Raw genomic sequence first — 25,297 nt, 5'->3', positions numbered from 1 at the left:
AAGGCTTTGAGAATGAAGAGCAGCAGGGAACTGAGTCATAATAAGTCATAATAGTCAGGAGTGCTTAGAGAGAGAGTAGAGCTAAGTATAACACCAAAGTTTCTGACCTGAGCAACTGTATGAGGGGAAACTGAAATACACTGGAAAAGGAGTGGATTTGGAGGACATCTGTTGAATTATTTTCATGCAAGTAACTGTGGAGAAGTCACTGAGTAGTTACTATGTTCAGCGTAAAAATGAGAAGGATGTTACTTTTTTGGTGCTCTGTATCTTACATGATACAGACTTTTCTAAGTTCAATGACTTTTCTAAATTTCATAGGAAAACACACTCCAGTGAAGTGTGATATACCATGGAATTCAGATACTATTGAAACAGGAGAGCTAGGTTTTCGTCTCACAGAGCTGAAGACTGAATCCCATCGACAAAGGAGAGTGAGTAAAGTGAATAGAGTTTTTAATAGGCAAGGGTACAGAAAAAAATTTCTGTATCCTGACAGATCGGGATCCTGACAGGGGGGCTTTTAAAGATGGTCTTTCAAAGAAGGCTAGCCAGGGAGCTTAAATCCTTTTAATATCTCTATTGATTGCACCGGTTGAGTAAGGACCAGTGATAACACCTTTAATGGCTTTTATTTCTTTTTAGGGTAGATAATTTTTTGATCAGAAGTAACTGTTATAACAAGAACCCCCTGGACACCTAGGACAGAATGGTCTGGTTTGTTCCTTTATCTCTGGTTTCCTTACGCCTCTACATTTTGGGGATTTTCATGAGCCTGATCCTGTACCCTCCTACCTATCTTTCCCTACCTAGCCCTGTCTATTCCTTACTCACTATGAGCAGACAACTTACATTGGGAACTTAAAATGCCAAGGTATAGTTCTGATTGCTTTTCTGTATACCATGCAGTACTGTGTAACTGTTTTTACTTATGTCAGAATGACTTCTATCTTGAGATACTTCTTGGACTCTAACACAGACCAATTTCTGGCAGGCAGGCTTCATTCACCAATCCACTAAGATATGAAATTACCACAAATTCTTTGGGTAAATAAAATTTAAGCTCTACCTGGGATTCCCTATGTATAACATTCTATGTAGATCAATTTAAGCATTAGATTTACATATGCCCTCACAAACCTTGAGTAATTCAGACTCTCTTCAACTGCTTGCAATATTTATTGTATGGCCATTTTAACTAAATTGAAATGTTTCAATGCAAAGAGAAAGATTATGCATCTTAAGGTAATTCATTATGTTGCTAATTTAATGAATGAAATAGTTTCTCAAGTGACATCTTTTACAACTCAGTTAAAAGTAAACTATAGTAATTAAGATAAAAAACTTAATACTACTAAAAAAAAAAAAGGTAAACTATCCATTTCTAGAAATGAAAATGTCTTTGAATTTTGGGATTTTTTTTATTATGTTCAGGGAGAAAAAGAATAAATGATTGATTTAAACCAATAACGTTCATAATTAAATTTTAGAAGTCAAATTAGTTAATGCAAATAATGGTGCTGCCTCAAAAATAAAGATATGCAGATACTTATGCATTAATTTAGCAGTTCTTTAATAGCATGCTTCATCTCTGTCAGTGGAACAGCCTGCAGACAACCAGAAGATGAAACAGTAAAGGCTTATTACATTGCACAGACACACTGTCTTGGATATAGCATCTCAGGAACCCCCTTTCTTTTTTTCCTCTAGAACTATTACTATCCATTGAGCAGGCAACTAACTATGTGTGCATATGTTAAAAAGAAATAACTGAAAAAGAGTTCATTTGTAGGGTGGATTGATAGTAAGAACTAAAAGTATGACTGAATTCTGTCATGTTGCCAGAAAACAAGAACAACGACAATGATAAACAAAACAAAAGCAAAATTCTAAGAATCTGAGAAACTTATACCAACTAAACCATATTTTCTTGCCCATTCTTATTATGCACATGACATATAAGGTTCTCAAAATGAAATCTGTATGTTAATAATAACAAATAGTATTTGGAAACATGTTAGTACATCCTTTCTCATATATATTTTCATTATTATTTTGAAAAAAATTATGTAGATATGATTAAAATAAGTATTCTGCATCTGTCAACTTTCTAGATTGATGACTTCAAGCTATTACAAAATAACTCACAAAGTCCGAGTTTTAAAACACTTTCTCTGGTTTTTAAAATTATTTGTTGTTGTTCTATTATTCCAAATAAATTTTTAAAGTGAAATTCTGTATAATCTTCTTCAAATATTCTACATATGAAATGGAAGTATTTATACATAGATCCCTATATGTAGAGTCCATTTGAAGCGAATTAATTTAAAAGAAATATGTCTGATAGATAACTCTGAGCTTGATTGGGATGTTCCAGCCTGTCTTTAATTTAGGCATCTGGCCTGATGATAATGAATTTCTGTTCTGTTAACTAAAGCTCAGATATGCATCTTGATCTCTAAGACTACATGTTAAAAACATCTCAACACAGTGCGTCCTACACTGAGTTTGTTGTCCATTTTTGGTCTGACTTCTTTGCATATCTTAGTCATCAAAAGAACTTTGAATTGTCTCTATACTCTTGTCTCTTCCTCAACAACTCCTCCTAAATAAATCTTCAAGGTGTTTGCACATTAATTTGGGTAATCTGTTCTCATTTGGGTTTTTGCAATACCATACAAAAAGTCCTTTTTGATTTATTTATTAAACACACTCTTTCATGCATTAACTATGTCATGACCATTAATATACAAGGAATACAAAAATTAATACAATCCCTCCTTTCTTTTTTTTTTTTTAAAGATTTTATGTATTTATTTGACAGAGAGAGATCACAAGTAGGCAGAGAGGCAGGCAGAGAGAGAGGAAGGGAAGCAGGCTCCCTGCTGAGCAGAGAGCCCTATGCGATGTGGGGCTTGATCCCAGGACCCTGAGATCATGACCTGAGCCAAAGGCAGAGGCTTAACCTACTGAGCCACCCAGGTGCCCCACAATCCCTCCTTTCAAGAAGTCTACAGTTTAATGAAAAAGACAGATCTGGAACTGGGTATGCTTAGGTATTGTGGCAAGAAACCAAAGCATTATAAAGGCATAGAGTTGTATTCCTCTCTGGCCCATCTTTCACACTAGATTAATGATACTTCTAAAATGTAAATTCAGCTATGTCTTCAGTTTCTCTTGTTAAATTACTTGAGTGGCTTCCTACTGCCTTTAAGACAATATTTGTTATCATATAGAGAAGCCTCTTAATGTTCTTATTTCTGCCTGCAGTTTAGCATCATCTCCTGGGACATTTGGTGATTCAGGGAAGTTCCACACTTTTAGGCATAACATTCCTACAATGTACTTTTAGCCTTGAGTGCAAATCTTCATCCGTAAAGCCTTCTTTCACCCATCTAATTTATTTATTTATTTATTTAGTTAGTTGGTTGGTTTTTTTTTTTTTTTAAGATTTTATTTATTTATTTGACAGACAGAGATTACAAGTGGGCAGAGAGGCAGGCAGAGAGGAGGAAGCAGGCTCCCTGCTGAGCAGAGAGCCCGATGCGGGGCTTGATCCCAGGACACTGGGATCATGACCTGAGCCGAAGGCAGAGGCTTCAACCCACTGAGCCACCCAGGCGCCCCTAGTTGGTTGGTTTTAATTTAATTTTATTTTTTTCAGTGTTCCAAGATTGGTTGTTTATGCACCGCATCCAGTGCTCCATGTAATACGTGCCTCCTGAATACCCATCTAATTTAGATATCCTTTCCCTGAGAGCAGAGAATTGTAGGCATACCCCAGCATAGCACTTATCATAATGAACTACAATTAAGTCTGGTGGAGATATTAACTCTAATCTCTGATCCAGACTCAAGCACAGTTCAAAGACACAGAATTAACTCAGCGACTAGTAATGAATATATTGATGAATATGATACCACCTAAGGAAATAAGTGAAAGCCATATGCTTTCATCTAATTCTGTGATCTTTTGATATTGCTCTTTTTATCCCTCTACCATCACCGTTCAAACGAAATTTTAAAATTAGTATAGAGATGAAGTAAAAATGCCAATTAGGCCCAAAGATATAATTAATAAGGATAACTTTTACAGGAATGAAGAACAAATGAGAAGTATAAAGATGTATAAAGAGAAGTGGTTTTAAAGAGAAAGTTTCTTCTGCCTTTCCACCAAATATGACCCTTAGCCCACCTACAAAAAAAGAGAGAAGGAAAAAGAGCCACTTCTAGAACACTAAAATGTGTGGGAAATTAATTTCAGGGTGTGGGAGGGCATATGGAAGGAAGGCAAGAGGTGATGTGTATGCTTGCGCTTCTTGCCAAAGTGAAGGGTGATGCAAAATGGAAATAAGGCTGCCTCAAAAGTTTGATTTACTGCTTAACTAGAAGATCCATCACAGCAATTTGCAAGTAAAAGAAGAATGCATTTGTGGTTATTGCTGGGCAAACAAGAATTAAATGTGAAGTACCAGGTGTTGGTGGTGTTATAGGAAGTGTGAAAATGGATCCTGGCTTCAAAGCATTTTTTGTTGTAATTATTAACACGATCTAGGTAATAAGTTGTAATACATATAGATTGTTCTTCCTAGTGTTTTTGCCCCCTGTGTTGTAAAATATCCTATATCTATTTTTCATAAGTTAGATAACATGGTGTTTACATTACCTTCTTATGCAGAGGTTATTTCCATTTTTTTTTCAAGAGGAATTTTTCTGTGGGGCATTAAAAATTGAGCCTTGCAAAGAGTGAAAGAAGAAAACTGCAAAAGTTTGCTTTTGAGATTGTTTTTTCTCTTTTTGTTCAGCATGCCAGTTATTCATTATCATTTACACATCTTTTTTTTCTATTTATATGAAATTAATGAATTACACTTTTGAATAGTCTGCATCTAAGACATTCTGGATGCTGTACAAACATGAATTCATTCACTGACCTGGGCCACTTGGTTATATCCAGTTTTGAATCCTATTTTTTGAGGGATTATACAAATGTAAAATGTTCTCCAGATGACTAATATTCCCAAGCTTTAAGCCAATTCTAGCAGTGGGTCTTAAATAAATAAATAGTTTATGGAAAGCTTTTGACTTGTAGAGGGAGAGGGAGAAAAGCTTAAAATATAAAAGTATTATAAAGAAACAATGACTCAGAACACACTGTGTTTGGGAAAATCAGTAAATTACTTTCCTGGGTTTAGTGTCTTACACTAAATGGGACTCTGGGTCTTTCCTCTCTTTTAAGAAAGGAGTCAGGCATTTGAAATGAAATGTCATTTACAACTGATCATGCTCAGTAAATGGGTCTGTGATTTTTTTTAGTTAGGTAAAGAATTATAGCAAGTCAAAGATCCAGCTTGAGATAAAAGCAGAAATATGAATCATGGAGAATGATATACTTAGGTTTGATTTCCACTTCTTAGCTGTGAGATCTTATGAATGTGTATACTCTTTCTTAAATTGTATTATCTGGAAAATGGAAATACTCTGGTCTCCTGCATCACTCTTGCAGGCATGAAAGGGCCTACATAGAACAATGTGTTCATGGTAAAAACATGTCAATTGAAAGACTACAACAGACACACAGAATGCTTCCAAGGCACTAATAAAGTTTTTTTTATTTTTTCTTTTTCTTTTTTTCTTTTTTTAAAGATTTTATTTATTTATTTGACAGACAGAGATGACAAGTAGGCAGAGAGGCAGGCAGAGAGGAGGAAGCAGGCTCCCCACTGAGCAGAAAGCCTGATGCGGGACTCGATCCCAGGACCCTGGGATCATGACCTGAGTGGCTTTAACCCACTGAGCCACCCAAGCACCCCAACAAAGTATTTTTAAATTACATATAATCTGTACATGTGTTCACCCAACAAATGACTCAATTCTATGTGCCTCATTATTTGCATGAGATATTCTGTTTGTTAATAGTTCAACATTTCATCTTCAATCATCATTTGTAGGCACATTTTATAAGGATTACACTCTAGTTTAAAAATGATGACCTTAAGTTTTAAGTCCCAAATGATATTGAAACAGAGGTTTTTAACATTTATGTTTGCCTGTGTTGTTTTGAATAAAATGTATTAATTATAAAGAGTAGGTCAGAGGCAAAAGATTCTTTTGCACACTTTTTGTCATAATCTTTAATTGAGAGAACACTGGTTTATAAGCTTCAACTATATATTTTCTTACTGTTAGTCTTTGTCATTTTTAATGACTGTTATCACTATAGTATTGAAAATGCTGTGATTCATTGTGTTGTTCTTTCCTCATAGATACAGAGGACTTTACTTGCAGCTTTAGGCAGTTAAAAATATTTAAAGGCATCTTCAAAATGCCACATACGTTTTATATTTGTCATTCCTTATAATCAAAAAGCTGTTTATGATTGTCAAAAACAAGCAAATGTTTTAATAAATCAACAAGGTATTTAAGATAGCTTGTTGCATTTAATATTTTATTTTATAGTGCAATTTTTATTGTTTTTTGAAATGTATTCCATGGAAAAAATTACCTGGTTAAACTAAGTTAAATGAGTTTCATTTCTGAAAATATCCTCAGACATTATTGTGCTAATGAACCTCACACACCAACTGTATTTGACCATGTTCAACCTCCTTTTTCTCCAGGAACAAGTAGAAGCAGTCCTCCATGGAAAGACTTGGGCAAGTGAAAAATCTAGCCTTTGATTATTTATAATGAAATCTTTGGGATCAAATTTCACATTTTAAAAATGTTCAGAAATGTCTTTACATATTACTGGTAGTTTTGTTTTTTGTTGTTGTTGTTGTTGTTTTGTTTTTTTCTTAGTCATTTTGTATTTGATCTCCATCAAGTTCAGCAAATTAAGTTTACTACTGGTGGCAAGAATTTTCCAATACTTCTAGCCCCAAACATGGCCATTTCATTAAATTTATCTAGAGAAGACAGAGATTATGGATTTGCCACATCCAAAGATATTGTTGTCTGTTGATTGTTAGAGTGTTGCCTGCTCAAAAGTTATATATTTCACAGGTTTTTTATTATTAATTATTTTTATTAACATATAATGTATTATTTGCCCCAGGAGTACAGGTCTATGAATCATCAGACTTACACATTTCACAGCACTCACCATAGCACATACCCTCCCCAATGTCCATAACCCAACCACCCTCTCCCTACCCCCTCCCCCCAGCAACCCTCAGTTTGTTTTGTGAGATTAGGAGTCTCTTATGGTTTGTCTCCCTCCTGATCCCATCTTGTTTCATTTTTTCCTTCCCTACCCTCCTAACCTTCTTCCCTGCCTCTCAAATTCCTCATATCAGAGAGATCATATAATTGTCTTTCTCTGATTGACTTATTTTGCTCAGCATAATACCCTCTAGTTTCCATGTCCTTGCAAGTGGCAAGATTTCATTTCTTTTGATGGCTGCATAGTATTCCATTGTATACATATACCACTTCTTCTTTATCCATTCATCTGTTGATGGACATCTAGGTTCTTTCCATAGTTTGGCTATTGTGGACATTGCTGCTATAAACATTCAGGTGCACATACCTCTTTGGATCCCTACATTTGTATCTTTAGGGTAAATACCCAGTAGTGCAATTGCTGGGTCATAATGTAGCTCTATTTTCGAGTTTTTGAGGAAACTCCATACTGTTTCTAGAGTGGCTGCACCAGCTTGTATTCCCACCAACACTGTGGGAGGGTTCTCCTTTCTTCACATCCTCTCCAACATCTGTTGTTTCCTGACTTGTTCATTTTAACCATTCTGACTGGTGTGAGGTGGTATCTCATTGTAGTTTTGAATTGTATTTCCCTGATGCCAAGTTATGTTGAGCACATTTTCATGTGTCTGTTGGCCATCTGGATGTCTTTTTTGCAGAAACATCTATTCATGTCCTCCGCCCATTTCTTGACTAGATTCTTTGTTCTTTGGGTGTTGAGTGTGTTAAGCTCTTTATAGATTTTGGATACTAGCCCTTTATCTGATATGTCATTTGTGAATATCTTCTCCCATTCTGTCAGTTGTCTTTTGGTTTTGTTGACTGTTTCCTTTGCTGTGCAAAAGTTTTTAATCTTAATGAAGTCCCAATAGTTCATTTTTGCCCTTGCTTCCCTTGCCTTTGGCAATGTTTCCAGGAAGAAGTTGCTGCAGCTAAGGTTGAAGAGGTTGCTGCCTGTATTCTCCTCAAGGATTTTGATGGATTTCTGTCTCACATTGAGGTCTTTCATCCCTTTTGAGTCTATTTTTGTGTGTGGTGTAAGAAGATGGTCCAGTTTCATTCTTTAGCATGTGGCTGTCCCAATTTTCTCAACACCATTTATTGAAGAGACTCTCTTTTTTCCATTGGACATTCTTTCCTGCTTTGTGAAAAATTAGTTGACCATAGAGTTGAGGGTCTATTTCCGGGCTCTCTATTCTGTTCCATTGATCTATGTGTCTGTTTTTGTGCCAGTACCATGCTGTCTTGATGATGGCAGCTTTATAATAGAGCTTGAAGTCTGGGATTGTGAAGCCACCAACTTTGGCTTTCTTTTTCAACATTCCTCTGGCTCTTTGGGATCTTTTCTGGTTCCATATAAATTTTAGGATTTTTTGTTCCATTCCTTCAAAAAAAATTGATGTTATTTTGATAGTTTATAAAAAATAAAAAATTAAAAAAAAAAAAAAAAAAAAAAAAGGGATTGCATTAAATGTATAGATTGCTTTAGGTAGCATAGACATTTTCACAATATTTGTTCTTCCAATCCATGAGTATTTCACAGATTTTTTTTAATGAAGTTCTCATTTCAGCATTATTTCCCCCACCTTTCCAATAACATGACAACCACAAAATAAAAGGAAAGAGAAGGAAGATTTTTCTTCTTTAATATGTGTTCTCTCTTGACGCATGTATTTAACAAAAGTTAGGTTCATTGTGTCAGTTATATGCCAGCTACTCTATTAAGGGTAAGGGATGCACTGATGAGCTAATCAGACCAACTGCTTGTAGATTTGAAGTTTTCTTTACAGTGAAGAGAAAACAGGATGATCACAGACTGAAGTTTTGTCTGGGAAGGAAATGAACAAGGTATTGACAAACAGATTGCCTCAAAAAGGCCTTTTAATAGTTTGAAGGGAAAGGGCTCTTTGAGGCATTGATATTTCTAGTGAGAAATAGATAATAAAAAGGGACCAACTATGAAATGAGTTGAGGGAAGAATTTCTATCATACAATACAATTTCTATCATACAATATAATTCAGATTGCTATCTAGAAACCCCACAGAATTCCCACTTATCCTCTTTTTCCTGTGCATCTTTTATGTATAGGAAATCTACAATTTCCTGTTTCCCACTGACCTCTCTGACAAATTTGCTATTCTTCTTTGAAACCAGGAGACAAGTTGTCACATGCATTCTGGTCCACCAACTGGCTCATGGATATGGAAATAATGAATATGTCTCTCCTTACCTCATAACACCTGAAGAAACAGCTGACTTTAGCACTTCTTGTCCAATTGCACTTAACTTTATCAGCAAGGACCCTCCATGTTCCCTTTGTGCTAACCAGGAAAATATTCTGGTGTGACATTCCCATATCAACCAGTATTTCAATATAACAGGACTCTGGGATGGAGGGTGGTGTAAAAGATAAGCTTGTTTTTGTTGTTGTTGTTGAGTGTGGATCTGTGGAGAGGGCTGTATCACATACTGAGGGGCAGGGTTGGATGGAAGAATTAGGCAGCATGAAAAAAATACTTCCATTTAAAAGGTTTTATATAAATGAATAAATTAATGAATAATTTTGTCTCTGAAAGGGTTTAAGCACTCAGTCAAAAATTCTCCCTGCCCCTCCTAATTCTATGCTATTCTTCTACTACTTACTACCCTTTTGCTCCGAATATAGGAGCAAAACATGCTAAAACTCTTGCAGGAAAAAAAAAAAAAAGGGAAGAAACACAAAGAAGTCATTTAAAAGTGAGTCATAGAAAAGAAGTCATAGGAGCAGATGGAGAGGGAGGAGGTTTTCCAGACATGGTATAACCTAGAACCAGGAGTCTGTGCAATATAGCACTCATAGCAATGAGAAATTGTTATGACATTTACTGGGACATGTTTTCTCAAATATGATGTATTTTATGACTTATGTGTAAGATCAAGTAAATTTTTAATTTTAAAACTAAATATAAGGGTTGTTTTTGGTTTTGTTTGTCCCCCTCCCCACCTCCCATAGAAGACTACAGACAGGTCCAGAAGGCAGTCTTTGTCTTTGGAAAGTTGTCCCCTCTACTTCCATATTCTCCCCAAATCATCTCTATTATTGCCACTTGTGTTCAGGGGCCTTCTTATCTCAGAATTTGCCATATTCTACTGTTCTACTGGGAAAAAACTCTATAAAATTTAACTAATAGGGAAAAAAACCTTACTATTTATAAGCAATTTTCATTAATATCATTTTCACAGTAATACTTTAAATTAGGATAGTCAAGTATTACTAGTTTTAATTTACAAAGAATGTACTAGTCTCTAATTAATTAAGAATCTTACCCAAGATCATGTGGCTTAAGTTTGGGTTACATTTCAATACTTATGGCTCTAAGATCAGGATTTATTTTTATTTCAGTACATTGCCCCAAAAAATGCACTACCTTTCCTGAGATAAATGCATTATAATTGGGGAAAAGATCTTGCTGTCTTACTGGTAATGGAAATTAGATCAGTATATGGGGAAGAGGGCACCAAAAAGAGGTGATCAGGGAGAGGAGTTTCTGATCCATAAGATCCTCTCATCTCATTCCATGTTGGCAACTATTGATTATACATTGTGTGTAGTATGCATGCATATGTGTGTGTGTGTGTGTGTGTGCATATATATGTGACATAGATGTGTGTGTGTATAACAGAATAAAAAAATGGAAACAAAAATTTCATATATTTTTTAAGTTTTAGTGTGACATAACGCAAGCTCACTTTTCCAATAGAATTCTGCATGCATTTTATAGAGAACTTATTACTATATCTTGGCATATTTTCTATCCTGACTGGAAAGCTCTTGAGGCAAAGAACACCTGCTTCTGTCACTCTTCACTAGCACCTTATTCCTAAGAACATCGAAATCTGTTAAATAACCACAGACAATCCCGCTCTCCATACACATCTCAGCAACACCATCCCATCTACAGCTGGCTCCTAGGAACCTACCATTGTATTCATCATAGCAATATATAAACCGCATGTTATAAAATATAGTGGTGTCTACTCACCTTTTTCATCATTAATATTCTTAACATAGTTGCCATGTTTATCAGAGTCTTAAAAACAAAATATTGTCATAAGAAATAGGATTGCTAAAGAGTTCTTAAACTAAGTTCTTTTTTAGACCTGTGAAATTTTTACTGGTAACATGTTCAGATTCAGAATCCTCCAAATTGGCCTTAATGAATTTCTGTGAGAATTACCAATTCACATAGCTTATCAAGCCTGTTCTAACTCTTCCTAGTATATTGTGTTAACTTTTGTTTGTTTTAATACTTGCAAACATATATTGAATACTATTTTCCAGGTACCATGATAAGTGTGTTAAGTGCATGCTTTGTTTTGCTACTGATTTACCTTTTTTGTTGTTGTTGAGGTGGAGTTGGCATACAATATTATATTACTTTTAGGTGTACAACATAGTGATTCAACATTCATATACATTAGTGAGTGATTACCATGATAAATCTAGCTGTCCTCTGTCACCAAAGTTATTATGATATTAATTTTGTGTCATTGCTTCTTAACTGACAAATCTTTCAGTCAATCATTATTAGACTCATCAACTATGTTATTTTTCTTTGGAATTTCCCAATTACAGCCAAGTAGTCACTCTGCATATTCCCAAAAGTTTCCAAATGTCCTTCATATGTCTATAATATGCCTTCTTTAGCCAGAGTAAGTTTGTTGTTCTTTATTTAAAATAATGAGCTTTTAAAGTCTGTTTTACCCCTTGAAAACCCATCTAGTTGAAATAGTAAATTTATGTTTTACATTGTAATAATTACATATGAAATATTTTAAAATTTTAATTATAATTTGAGAATGTAAAAACCTTAATTTTTTAGCTTAGCAAGATAAAAATAAAATTTCTTATGCAAAACTATATATAAGTTAATGTCAGTACCTGAGCTACATAAATTGCTATATTTAGCAGACATTTTCTCTCCTGCCTTTTACAAGCTCCTTAGTTTTAACATGGTTAATCTCATCTAATTTCATGTCTTCGTGTTCTTCCTCACCATTATAATGTTTGTATTTTTCTATGTAAATATATAATTCTGGTGAACAGTATTTTAAGCAAAATGTTCACAATTTCCATTTTTGATATTTATTAATAATATATTTAACATTTTCTTTTATTTTTCATATATCCTATTCCTTAGTTAATTTTTAGAAATGGGAGTTCTGGATCAAATAATATGAATGTTTTAAGGCTTAAAATATATTGAAATTATTATCCTAAAGAATTCACATTTTTGCTAGCAATTTTATGCAAATATTTGTTACAACATAACCTTGCTAGCTTTAGTTACTAAATTTTCAGTGCTCTTTACTAAATGTTTGGCAAAGCTAAGTCATTTTAATATTATTACACTCTAGTGAAATTGAACATGCTCTTATATTTATTAAAAACAAGTAATGTTTTGCCATTTTTAATGGCTTTTCCATATTATTATGTGCCTTTTTATTATATGTTTAGAATTTTCTTTATACTATACCATATATCCTATATGCCACTAAGTTTATTGCATTTCATTTTGGTAAATACACATTACTTATACATATGAGTATATTATTTTTTGTTACTCCTGTATCTAGAACTCCCTCTTTTCAAAGTTATTCAATATTCACTTATATTATGTAGTTTTCCTACAATTTGGCTCATTTAAAATTATTTCACTTTTTTTTTTTTTTTAAAAACATAAGGAATTTTATTTAGAGGAAGTTGTGAGTTAAATGTTTAACTTACATTTTTTTCCCCAGAAAGTTAATTGTCCCATGTGATTTTATTTTTAGAGGATTCTGTACAATAGTAGAACCAAAGAGACATTTAAGACAATTTATAATATCGGATATTGCTTCTTTATAAGTTGTATACTCTTATAGTAAAAATTAAGACAAGAGCATTTACTTGTTCAGATATTAATGTCTTTAGGATGGTGACAATGTCTTTTTTATCTAAATCTATCAAAGTGATTACTATAGTACTCATTCAAAAATGTTTGGTGAATAAGTAGATAAAGACTCAGCAAGATTCTGTATAAATGCATTATGTATCCTTATTATTGATAAGTTTCTCATCCTTATTTTTAAGGAATTTGTGATTTTGCAATTTCATTATACCTTTTAAAGTGTGAGCTTTTTAATTAGCATTTGCTTTGAGTAGATTTTGGAGATATATTGTTTCCAGAATGATTTTTTTTAAGTTTTATTTCTATTGTGTTAAAAACAATATAAATTTTCTCATTTTAGCCATTTTTAAGTGTACAATTTGGTGGCATTAATTGATTCACACTGTTTCTGAAACTTGTCATCATCCCAGGCAGAAACTCTGTTATCATTCAGCAGTAACTGTCATTTTCTCTTCATTACAGAATAGATTTAAAAAACATGATGTAACAACATGCTGTCTGCAAGAGGCTAACTTTAGATCTAAAGACTCAAGTGGGTTAAATAAAAACAATGTAAGAAAGTAATCCATGCAAATAGTAACTAGAAGAGAGCCAGTGGCGAAACCAGTTTAAGAATAGATTTTTGTCAGGGCACCTGGGTGTTTCAGTCAGTTGAGTCTGACTCTTGATTCTGGCTCAGGTCATGATGTCGGGGTCATGATCTTAGTTAGGGTCCTGAGACGGAGCCCAACATCAGGCTCCAATCTCACGGAGGTCTGCTTCTCTCCCTCCGCATCTCCCCCTACTCACTCTGTCTCTTTGTCTCTGTCTCTCTCAAACAAATAAGTCTTTTAAAAAAGATTTTATGTTATTGTTATAGGAGACAAAGAAGAGTATTATATATTGATAAAAGGATTAATTAAAAAAAATTTAACAATTATAAACATAGGCAGCAAACTTCAGGGCCCCAAAATATTTTTAACAAAGTCATAGTTAAATTAACATTTGCTAAGGAAAGCACAGGGTGCCAGATGGTGAGCCACAGTTCTGCAACAGACCATAAGACAAAACTGAAATAGAGGAGTTTATTACTAGCGGGTCCTGGAGGAAGGGCATGGCATGCCTTGAGGAGCCACATGGGTGGTTAAAGCAGTGAGCAGTACAGGCAGTGAGACAGGACCTGGGGTGCATGCCTTTTTAAGGGTCTATGGGTAGAATGCTTGGGGATATTGAGCTAAGCTGGACTGGTCAATTCATACCCAAAGAGCAAGATTTTAGTAGGCTGCATGGGGGGCTTATCTAAGTTGTACATAAAGCATACAGACCCTGGGAGACAAGGGATTCTATTGATCAGAAGGGCTGTTGGGGAGTCATATCAGGAACTTATATGTTTGTGACTCTGTGACTCCTGTCTATGGCGTGCACTTGCACAGGGAGGCTAATGTGGGTTTAAGGTCCTACAGGCCACTTGGTCAAACTGAATGGATGCTGAGGCAGCAAAACAGCGGCTTTGCTAAACTCTGGACATGCAAGGAGACATAGACAACTCTATAATAATAGTTGGAAGTTTTGATACTCCACCTTCAATAATGGAATGAACAACCAGACAGAAGACCAATAAAGAAATACAGAACCTGAACAAAAATGTAACTAACTATATCTCACAGACATACACAGAATACTCCACTCAACTGGAACAGAATATAGATTTTTTTCAAGTGCACATGGAACACGCTCCAGAATAGACCATATATGAGAATGTAAAATAAGTAGTAACAAATTTTAAAAGGTTGAAAACATGCAGAAATATTATTAAATACTTTAGTAATAGAATAATAAGAAATATAATTCATATATAAAGCCATTTTTCCAAAATAGCTTTATATTTCAATGAATTGTTGAATCATGTTAAGGTCACCTGATGAAATTTAATAAACACATACAACACACTCCACTCTAATAACATATTTTAAGTGGAAACCTCTCAGAAATACACACTGAGATTATTGTCAAAAATAACAGGGTTATCTCATTTCTAAAAATCTTTGGCCCACCTAGTTATAAGAAATATATCAGATAAATTCCAGTAGAGGGCATTCTACAAAATCTTGAGCCAGAAGCAGTACTCCTCAAATTGTCAAGGACAGTCTGACAAGGATCTGAGAAACTGTCACAGACAAGTAGAGCTGAAAACAAAATGAGTAAACATAATGTGGTGTCCTAGGTGGAGTCTTAGATAAAAGTCATTAAGTTGAAACTAAGAAAAACTGCATAAATGATGGACACTAGTTAATAATAATGTGCCAATATTGTTTCATTAATTGTGACAATGTACCATATTATGTGAGATATTAAAATAGAATAAATTGTGTGATAAGAATTCTCTATACCAGGTCCTATTTTTTCTCTCCAACAAAAAAAATGCACACTTCTCACTTGCAAAAAATCTTTGCGCTTGTCTTTGGGATTCCATGTCACTATATACTCAAACAGTAAGTTCATGGTCATATGGTAACTAACGTTTGGTTCTTACATAGATTTCATACTATCTAAATTTGTTTCTGTGATATTGGAAGATGGCTTTTAGTCAAATAATTCTATTGACTGGAATATTATAGATTGATGGGTTAGTTCTCTAAAATGCTTATTTTAGTAGTCTTGTGAGTCATATAAATTTTTGTTGTAATTATTTGCTAAGGCTGATCTTTTATCTTGACAAAGCTACAGATTATTAGTTTAAGCTTTAAGAGAAAGTACTACAGAGTATCTATAGAATTATCAATTCAAAAATCACCTTACCACTTCTATTAATAGAAAAAAGAAACAAATAAATATTATTGCTCTTTCAGTAGCATAAACATATCTTTTAATTGAGCTTGTTTTTATTTCATGATAAAGCAGGATACTCAAATTGATTTATTTGCACATATTTTTTGAAATAATTATTTCATGGGTACTAAAGTTATTTATGGAAACTAAAAGATATGTTGAATAGTAAGTTATGGCCTTTGATAAATGTATTTTAATTTACTTTTTAATCCTATGCTACAGAATTAATTTAATATGATTAACTTTACCACTTAAGAGAGAACTATTTCTTGGTTTGAATGTAGATATTAATTGTGCTGACTTGTATATGTTTCTCTTTTTTTCCTCCTTTAGGCTATACTTTGGAGATATAAATTTTCTCAGCTTAAAGGTTCTTCAGATGATGGCAAGAGCAAAATCAAATTTTTGTTTCAGAATCCAGATACTAAGCAGATTGAAGCAAAGGTAAATACAAATTCATCATATAAACCATCATCATATAAGCTGACTATATTAATGCCATTAGGATGCCAAGGGAGAATATTTAGGAGAACCAAAAGAGCAAAAACCCACATTATCTATTTATTTTGGGACATCCCTCATGGCCAAAAGAATAAAATCACTTTGAGATTTTAGTGGTAAAATTTCACTGAAAGGCATAACTCAAAATAAGTTAGAGCTAACTGCATTTTCTTAATTTCTTACAAACTGCATTTGTGTCACACTAAAGTAACATTCTAGGAACCAAAATAGTCACTTTCTTTGTAGTTTCACATTTTAAATAATTTAAATAAAAAATTCTGATTATCTATTATCTATTCCCTCTTTGAATATGAATACAAATACCTGAAGAAAAGTAGTTTTTAAAATTAATTCACATTTTCCTCATGTTATTATGTGTTAATAAAATGAATAAGTGAATGATTTCTTGCTTTGTGATGCAAATTTTCAGTATTTTTAAATATATTAACTATGTTTTAAACTCATCAGAAAGATTCACTACATTTATTTTTATTAATACGTATATTTGAATATATTCAGAATTTAAATTATTTCAATTGCTCTACCAGAAAATTCACAATAATAATGTTTGGGGTAGAACAAATTATAAATGCATTATTCCAATGTAGAGGAAAGAATAAATAACAAACACTAAAGTGAAAAACTAATGCTATGGAAATGAAAACCCATATATAATTTTTCAACTATAGATTAAAATTAGCATAATTTTGTTACATTCCTGCACCTATTAAATTCAGGTGAGGTCAGTCTGACAGTCAAAACCTCCAAAGAACGACCCTCTCTGACATCTTAGTGCACATCTCCTGTAACACTGCTCTATATCCACATCAGGTCCTCTCATTCTTATTTTAACAATAACTTCTTTCTTACCTTATATATCTGCTCATTCTTGTCCCTTAACTTTTCTCCATGGTTTTTTGTTTGAATTTCTCTGTGGATACTCTAACTCTGTCTTATATTTATCTTTGGTGTTGTCTAACCACTCTGCCGAGTCTGTAGGTTATTTAAAGCAGAAACTGTGGATACAGCCCCTTTCTGCTGGCTCTTTTCCTGCTACATTTCTCTAAAGCATTGGTGTTACACATGGACTTGCCTTATATTTGTCTCCTGTCAGTTTAGGCAAATACCATCAAAATTTTACCACTCCCTTTATTTAAAATTACAGCATAATTTTCAATTCTACGTTTCCATCATTGCCTCTTCCCTAAATACAGGTGTATCTATGGAGCTGCTTTCTTCCCATCTCTTGCTACAGCTCCTCCTCTTTTCCCCTCCAACTAGGATTGGTCAATCATTTCCTTTGTGCCAGACGCTCACACTGCTCTTTAAATCAATTCTTAGTATTACCATAAAAAATACATCACCATATTCTAATAATGGTGAATGATGTTAATATTTTCAGTTCTATATTCTGGCTAACATGGAAACTCAGCCACTAGCTATTGATAGCAGTATAACATTTGATATATCACTTCTCTTCTCGTTTTCTTAAGTGCTAATAAATCATAGTTGACAACAAAATCAGTTGAAACAAAAAGAGAAAATCAAAGCAATGACTAACTATAATGTTTGTACTTTAGTTCTATGTAGCATATGTTGTTTATACAGCTAATTATACTTACTTAAGTTTATTACCCCACAGCTTCTAAATATTACTCATTCTTCTTATAGTGTTTAGGCAATATTTAATAAATTCATTCATTAAGAGCTAGTTTCAGAAAATTCATTGAATGGCTTTCTTAAAATTTTAGATCATAATTATTGGATAGGAAAAAGACAGACAAAAATAACAAAATATGACCACTGGTGAATTATATAACCCTAATGGGTATGTGTGTGTGTGTATGTGTGTGTGTGTGTGTGTGTAATAACGTGTGTGTGTATATATGTGTGTGTGTATATACACATATAAAATATATAAATTATATAACTATAACTTCTTTAAAGACACCACCTCCTTCTATAGAAAGAAGGATAATAATACCTCTAAGGGTAACATTGAAAATACCAAGTTAAATATGGAGACTAACACAGATGAGACCAACTAAATGGCTCTATAGGATTGTTTGGCCTTACTGGTATGTATCACCTCTCCTGACATAAAAATTGTTTAAGATTTAAAACTAGGGGCACCTGGGTTGCTCAGTGGGTTAAAGCCTCTGCCTTCAGCTCATGTCATGATCCCAGGGTCCTGGAATCGAGCCCCACATCGGGGTCTCTGCTCAGCAGGGAGCCTGCTTCCTCCTCTTTCTCTGCCTGCCTCTCTGCCTACTTGTGATCTCTGTCAAATAAATAAATAAATAAATCATTTAAAAAATTAAAAAAATATTAAAACTACCACAACTGTTATTTATAATTGTAACTTGTTAATAATAATAAAAAGTACCATCACAGGAGAACATCAAGGAGAATGCTGGCATGTGTCACATTATTGGACTTATTGGACTTATGTATCATAAGGTGACTTATGATTGAAATTGATGTCATTTGAGGATTCAACATTTCCTCTGTTAGAATATATTTTTTTTTTAAATTAAGGGAATAGGCAACATGATACAGTGGAAAGAAAATTAGAATCAAGTAGCCTTGAGTTAAAAATCTCCTTTTTACCATTTTCTATCTGTACTACCTAGAGCAATCTATCACCAAATTACAAATTGCTCCTCTTCAAGGAAAGTATAGAAATAAATATCCCCAGGGCCTGGCACATAGAAGACAGTAAAAACAAAAACAAAAACAAAAAACCAAAAAAACAAAAACAAAAACACTGATGAATGATTTTATCATTCAAGGACCTAGCATAATGACTAAGGAAATATCAAAAAATAACAGCTTTTATTATTAAGAGAGAAGTTAGTAAAGGTGATTAACGTATATAAGCTCGGTGTCCTTCCCACATTTAAAATATTCAAGTTTATAACCATAACCCAAGTTTGCGTCATTTATTAAATGCCTAGGGTATTTTCTGTATCTTGTTAACCTTATTAATTTTTAAAATTTCAGTGTAGAAAATTTGCCCTGAGTCCCTGTCTCCGAAACAGGGACAGAAACATCTCTGTATATTGTATAACTCTTCTAAATTTATGTATATCATAACATTGGTAACTATCCTGGATGGAAATTGTTCACTAGCATGCTTCCTCCACTGGATCAAGAACTTTTAAACACAAAGAATATATCTTGTAACATCATATCCCTAAGGCCTGCCCTGATGCTAGCCTGGGAGCAAGAAATAATAATTTCTTTAATTACACTAGATCATTATTTTACAGTTGAGGATGGTAAGCACTTTTCTCAACATTTTATTATGAAAAATTTCAAGCATACAGCATACTTTAAATAATTTACAGTAAAGGCCCTCTGCACACTAAATTCTATGATTAGCATTTCACTGAATCCTTCATCACATCCCTTTATCTGTCCATTAATCCATCAAATCTTGACACATTTTGAAGGAAATCACAGACATCAGCATTATATTAAGCAGTTTTCAAAATGTATTTGTGGAATATTGTCTTTGTCCCTCTAATTTAAAATTCCTCACCTATTATTTTATTGGACAATTCCTCAATTTATAGTTGTCTTTGATAGTTAACAACTGTATACTTTAAATCACATAATCTACATGTACTCCTGGGGATAAAAATATATGTTTATAAAAAATTAAAAAATTTAAAAAAAATAAATCACATAATCTAAATAACAAAAATAAATAAATGAATAAATAAAACTCTACCAGAAAATAATTTTAGTAAACAACAAAAATACCAAGCAAGATAAAGCTTTATATTTTAAGGGTGCCTGAGTGGCTCAGTTGTTAAGCGGCTGCCTTTGGCTTGAGTCATGATCCGAGGGTCCTGGGACCGAGCCCCACATTGAGCCCCACATTGAGCCCCACATTGGACTCCCTGCTCTGTGGGAAGCCTGCTTCTCCTTCTCCCACTTCCCCTGTTTGTGTTCCCTCTCTTACTGTGTCAAATAAATAAAAAAATATTTTTAAAAACCATTATATTTTAGTCCATAGATTTTTTTAAAAATTTCATTTACAAAAGTAAGTTGTACATATACAATTTTTTTTGACAGAAGAAATGAGAAACAGTTTCAAAAATAATCAATGACATAAAATTCCACATTACTTGAAGAAAATTTTATCTTACCTAGAAAGATCAGCTTTCTTATGACTTAGATTAACATAAAAGAGATCAGAGTGACAATTTCTACTCACAGTATTTTGATAAATACTTTGAAACTATGTGTCATGAAGTCTCCATGTACTTCCATAAGTACACTGTAAAACTTTTGTGATTTTGGACAACAACTTGTGAATATTTTTTTATAATCATTAAGGGTCTATAAAAAGTTTATTTTTAAGTTAAACATAAAGGACACATTGGTAAATAATGATGTGAAGAAAATAATTTATTACTTCACTTGTCCTAGCCTTAACTAGATAAAGCAAAACTAAACAAATACCAGTTATTAAAATTTGTTAAATCTTATGATGCAATTTATCTTTATGTGCCATTTATTGTTTATCTAATTTTTATGCAAGTCATAACCCTGTAATAGTAAGAATATGAGCTTAATAGTTAAAGAGCTCTGGAGACCTGGGGGGCTCAATTGGTTAAGCGTCTGCTTTTGGCTCAGGTCATGATCCCAGAGTCCTGGGATCAGCCCTGTATCAGACTCTGAGCAGGGATCCTACTTCTTCCTCTCACTCTCCTTCTGGGTTCCATCATTTCAAATTCCGTCTGTTATCTCAAATAAATAAATAAAATCTCAAGAAAAGTAGTTAAAGAATTCTGCTTTCCATATATAACTATGATGCCTGTTATGTAGGATGAGTTATCTAAGCTCAGACTAAGCATCCTCCAGGGTAAGATGGAGAGTATTATAGTCCATGGTTTTTTGTGAGGATAAGGGCACATGTGTTCTTCTCAGAAGACTTGAGAATACCAACATACTTCAGTTACATGTTCAAAAATATCCTAGAATTTGCAGAAAGTTATAGGTAAAGAAAAAGAAGAAAAGGAGTTTTTGTCATCAGCATAAAAGTAAAAAGATGCACAGAAGAGCCCATAACCCCCAAAAGATAAAAGGCCATTAAAAAGATTCAATTGATTTGACTTGAATTGGGTGGCTCAGTCAGTTAAGCATCTGTCTTTGGCTCAAGTCATAGTGGTGGGGTCCTGATATTGAGTCAGGCATTGGGCTCCCTGCTCAGTGGGGAAGCCTGTTTCTCCCTCTCCCTCTGCCTGTTGGTCTGCCTACTTATGCACTCATGTGCTCTCTCTCTCTCTCTCTCTCTCTCTGTCAAATAAATAAATAAAATATTTTTTAAAAAATGAATAAACCTGGTGATTCACAGACCTGTACCCCTGGGGATAAAAATATATGTTTATAAAAAATTTAAAAAAAAAAAGAATCAATTCAGTGATTCTCACTCTGGCAGTTCTCCATATAAATGAGTGAGGAGTGAGAATGAGTAGTGGTTCAGTTGTCAGGATAATTATTTGGAAACTCTCTTTGAGTTTATAGGCTAGTCAATCCCTCCTTTCCCATGAGTTTTTGTTGCAGTAGAGACAATAAGGGGTTTATCTCATGCTGAAGCTGTGAGTGTGGATCAAGCTCTAAGTGCCCCAGAAATGCCTTCCAGAAATGATGGAAGACTCTACTCCATAAATCAGATTTCCAGCTTATCCTCAGCCACAATATCTCATCCTCAGCAATTACCCAAGACAATCTCCCTAAAATAGAATATATATAGTAACCTTCTCAGAGTGCTTAGAAAGACTTGGAGCTAATTTTTAAAAAGTAGCTCTTATGAAATAGAGTAATTAGTGATTTTATGAAACATGAATCTTCATGAATAAGTCACACCCCAAAACTTTCAAAATCCAACAATAAAACAGAAATTCAAATCATGTAGAGGAGGGGTGACTTTTGGAATAGTGGCTAGAGGGCCTCAGTAAACTTGCCCTCCCTCAAAAACAGTGGAAATGCCTACAAAGCTACTGAAATCAAGCATCTGTTTTCAAGTTTTCTAGAAATTAGCCAAATTGACGAAAATGGAAAATAACCAAAATCACAGAATGAATGGAAAATTGTCTCTGCAAGAGAAACTGCTTGGCCTCACTCAGTAACACCCAGACAGTGGCTTTATAGCCAAAAGCCAGTGGCATTGCAGAAATTTGAGAGGTCTGACCTCATCCAGAGCAGAGTCAGTAATTGGGTTTAATTTGCAGCTTCCTGAGAAGTCTCTATTCTTAGTGTGGTGGTTATGTGACTCAGAGCTTAGCTCAGCAAGGGGAGGGGAGAAAAGAAAAGAGGGGGTCTACCCTAGGACAGAGAGAGCAACAGCAAACTGCTGGCAACATTTTGACTATCTAAGCCTGAGATTTCAACTGGAACAAACAAAATTCTGGTCTGGAATTGAAAAGAAAATCATAGAATAATAGACAATGATTGTGAGTTTAGGAAAACTCTGATGTATTCTTGGAGATTTATGTTGATAATGTGCATGCCCAGGAAAGACCTGGAAAGGAAAAGACACCAATCACTTTGACTGAACTAGGGACCACATATAGGCAGAAGATTAGAGTTAACTTTGTCTTGTAAGTGTCCTGAAATGTGCCTTTATATGCAGATTTCCTTGATAAAGAATAACTGACTTAAAGGCAATGCATAAAATGAAATTATCTGACCGATAGTTGGCTGACCCAGATATGATCAATGGGCAGCTAGACTTAAAAATGTAAAACAAAAACAATAAAATATAAAACAAAACAAAAAACCCTAACACAAACTTACAGAGATCTTAGTATGAACACACTACAGGGAATGCAAATTCTATAGAATTAATGCAAGAAAGTGTCAGACAAACAGCAATAAGAAAATCAGCAGATTTTCCTTGGGAAATATTGGGATTAAACCTTGGGAAATTAGAAGAATCTGCCCCTAAAGCTGTTAAAAGATATTATCTAAAATATATAATTTCCACCAAAAAACTATCACATGTGTAAAAAGCAAAAAATGTATATACATAAGCAAGATAAATACCAACAAACAGATTATGTCTTAAATGGGGTTCAGACTTTGGATTCAGTAGACAAAGACTTGAAGTCAGATATAATTAATATGTTTAATTTATAAAGAAAACAAGGTCTAAAGAACTAAAGAAAAATATGACAATGATGTCTTACCAAACAGAGACATTACATTAAAAAATAGAGTATCTGTAGTTGAAATATTCATTAACTGAAATAAAACATTAACTAATGGGACTCAAAAAGAGTTGAGCTGGGGCGCCTGGGTGGCTCAGTTGGTTGGACGACTGCCTTCGGCTCAGGTCATGATCCTGGAGTCCCGGGATCGAGTCCCACATCAGGCTCCCAGCTCCATGGGGAGTCTGCTTCTCCCTCTGACCTTCTCCTCGCTCATGTTCTCTCTCACTGTCTCTCTCTCAAATAAATAAATAAAAAATCTTTAAAAAAAAAAAAAGTGTAAAAAAAAAAAAAAAGAGTTGAGCTGGCAGAAGAGTCAATAATCTTGAATATAGGACAATAGAGATCTAATCAGAGAGACAGAAAAATAACAAAGAATAGTGAAAAATGACCAGCATCTCAAAAACCCATGTCATGCTATCAAACACACCTGTATATGTATAATGAGAGTCCAAGAAGAAAAATAGAAAGGGACAGAGAACGTATTAGAAGAAATAATAGTTGAAAACTCAAAATGGATAAAAAATAATCTACATATTCAATAATTCAATGGACAAAATATGTGAAGGGAAGTAAGAGATACAAGCTTTCAGTTAGGTAATGAATAAGTCATGGGAATAAAAGGTTTGGCCTCGGGGATACAGTCAATGATATTATGATAATAGTATATGGTAATGGATGGTAGCTACACTTGTGATGAGCATGCATCACATGCAGACTTGTTGAATCACTATGTGATACACCAGAAACTAATGTCACATTGTGTGTCAACAATCAGCTATATTAAAACAAAACAAAACAAAATACACACTCCAAGTAGAATAAAATAAAAAAGAACTGTATCTAGACTTATCATAGTCAATTTGATGATCAAAGAATTTCTATTCAACACACAAAAAAGCAGGAATCAAAGAATAGAGGAACAAAAACCTAAGAAACATAAAAAAATGAGTAAAATGGCAGATGAAAATCCTCCATTTACAGTGATTGCATTAGATGTAAAAAGCTTAAATACTGGGGCACCTGGGTGGCTCAGTGGGTTGAAGCCTCTACCTTTGGCTCAGGTCCTGGGTTCGAGCCCCACATTGGGCTGTCTGCTCTGCAGGGAGCCTGATTCCTCCTCTCTCTCTGCCTGCTTCTCTGACTACTTGTGATCTCTGTCTGTCAAATAAATAAATAAAATCTTAAAAAAAAAAAGCTTAAATACCTCAGTTAAAGGTAGAGATTGAAGAAAATGACTAAAATCATTGTTTAATTAAATGCTGTTTATAAAGATAGAATTTAGATTTAGAAACAGATTGAAGGTAAAAAATCTATCTATATCTCACATATGTAATATACCATAGAAACATAATAAAACAGAACTAAAGTGGCTACATTAATATCAAATAAAATAGATTTCAAACAATAATTGTTAATTAAGGGAAAAAGAACATTTTATAGTGATGAAAAAGTGAATTTGTTAGAAAAACATAGGAATTATAGATATACATGCACCTAATAATATTAGTTCAAATGCATGAAGCAAAAGCAGAATTGAAGGGAGATGTAGAAAACTAAACGATAATAATTAGACTGCAATGTCTCATTTATAATTATGGATGGAACAACTAGGAAGAAGGTAAATGAA

At 33.8% G+C, this 25,297-nt stretch overlaps 1 protein-coding gene across 2 annotated transcripts in view; it reads left to right on the top strand.

Annotated features, from left to right (window-relative positions):
- Positions 1-25,297, top strand: part of SNTG1 (syntrophin gamma 1) — a 941,158-nt gene that overhangs the window by 888,846 nt on the left and 27,015 nt on the right. For both annotated transcript variants that reach the window (XM_059166477.1, XM_059166476.1), the window contains exon 18: positions 16,277-16,387. In XM_059166477.1, coding sequence (XP_059022460.1) covers positions 16,277-16,387 — 111 coding nt within the window. The remainder of the gene's footprint in view (positions 1-16,276; positions 16,388-25,297) is intronic.

The sequence above is a fragment of the Mustela lutreola genome, chromosome 3 (genome assembly GCF_030435805.1).
Source record: "Mustela lutreola isolate mMusLut2 chromosome 3, mMusLut2.pri, whole genome shotgun sequence".
NCBI lineage: Eukaryota > Metazoa > Chordata > Mammalia > Carnivora > Mustelidae > Mustela > Mustela lutreola.
Note: the sequence above shows the minus strand (reverse complement) of the source record. Positions and strands in the feature narration are given on the sequence as shown.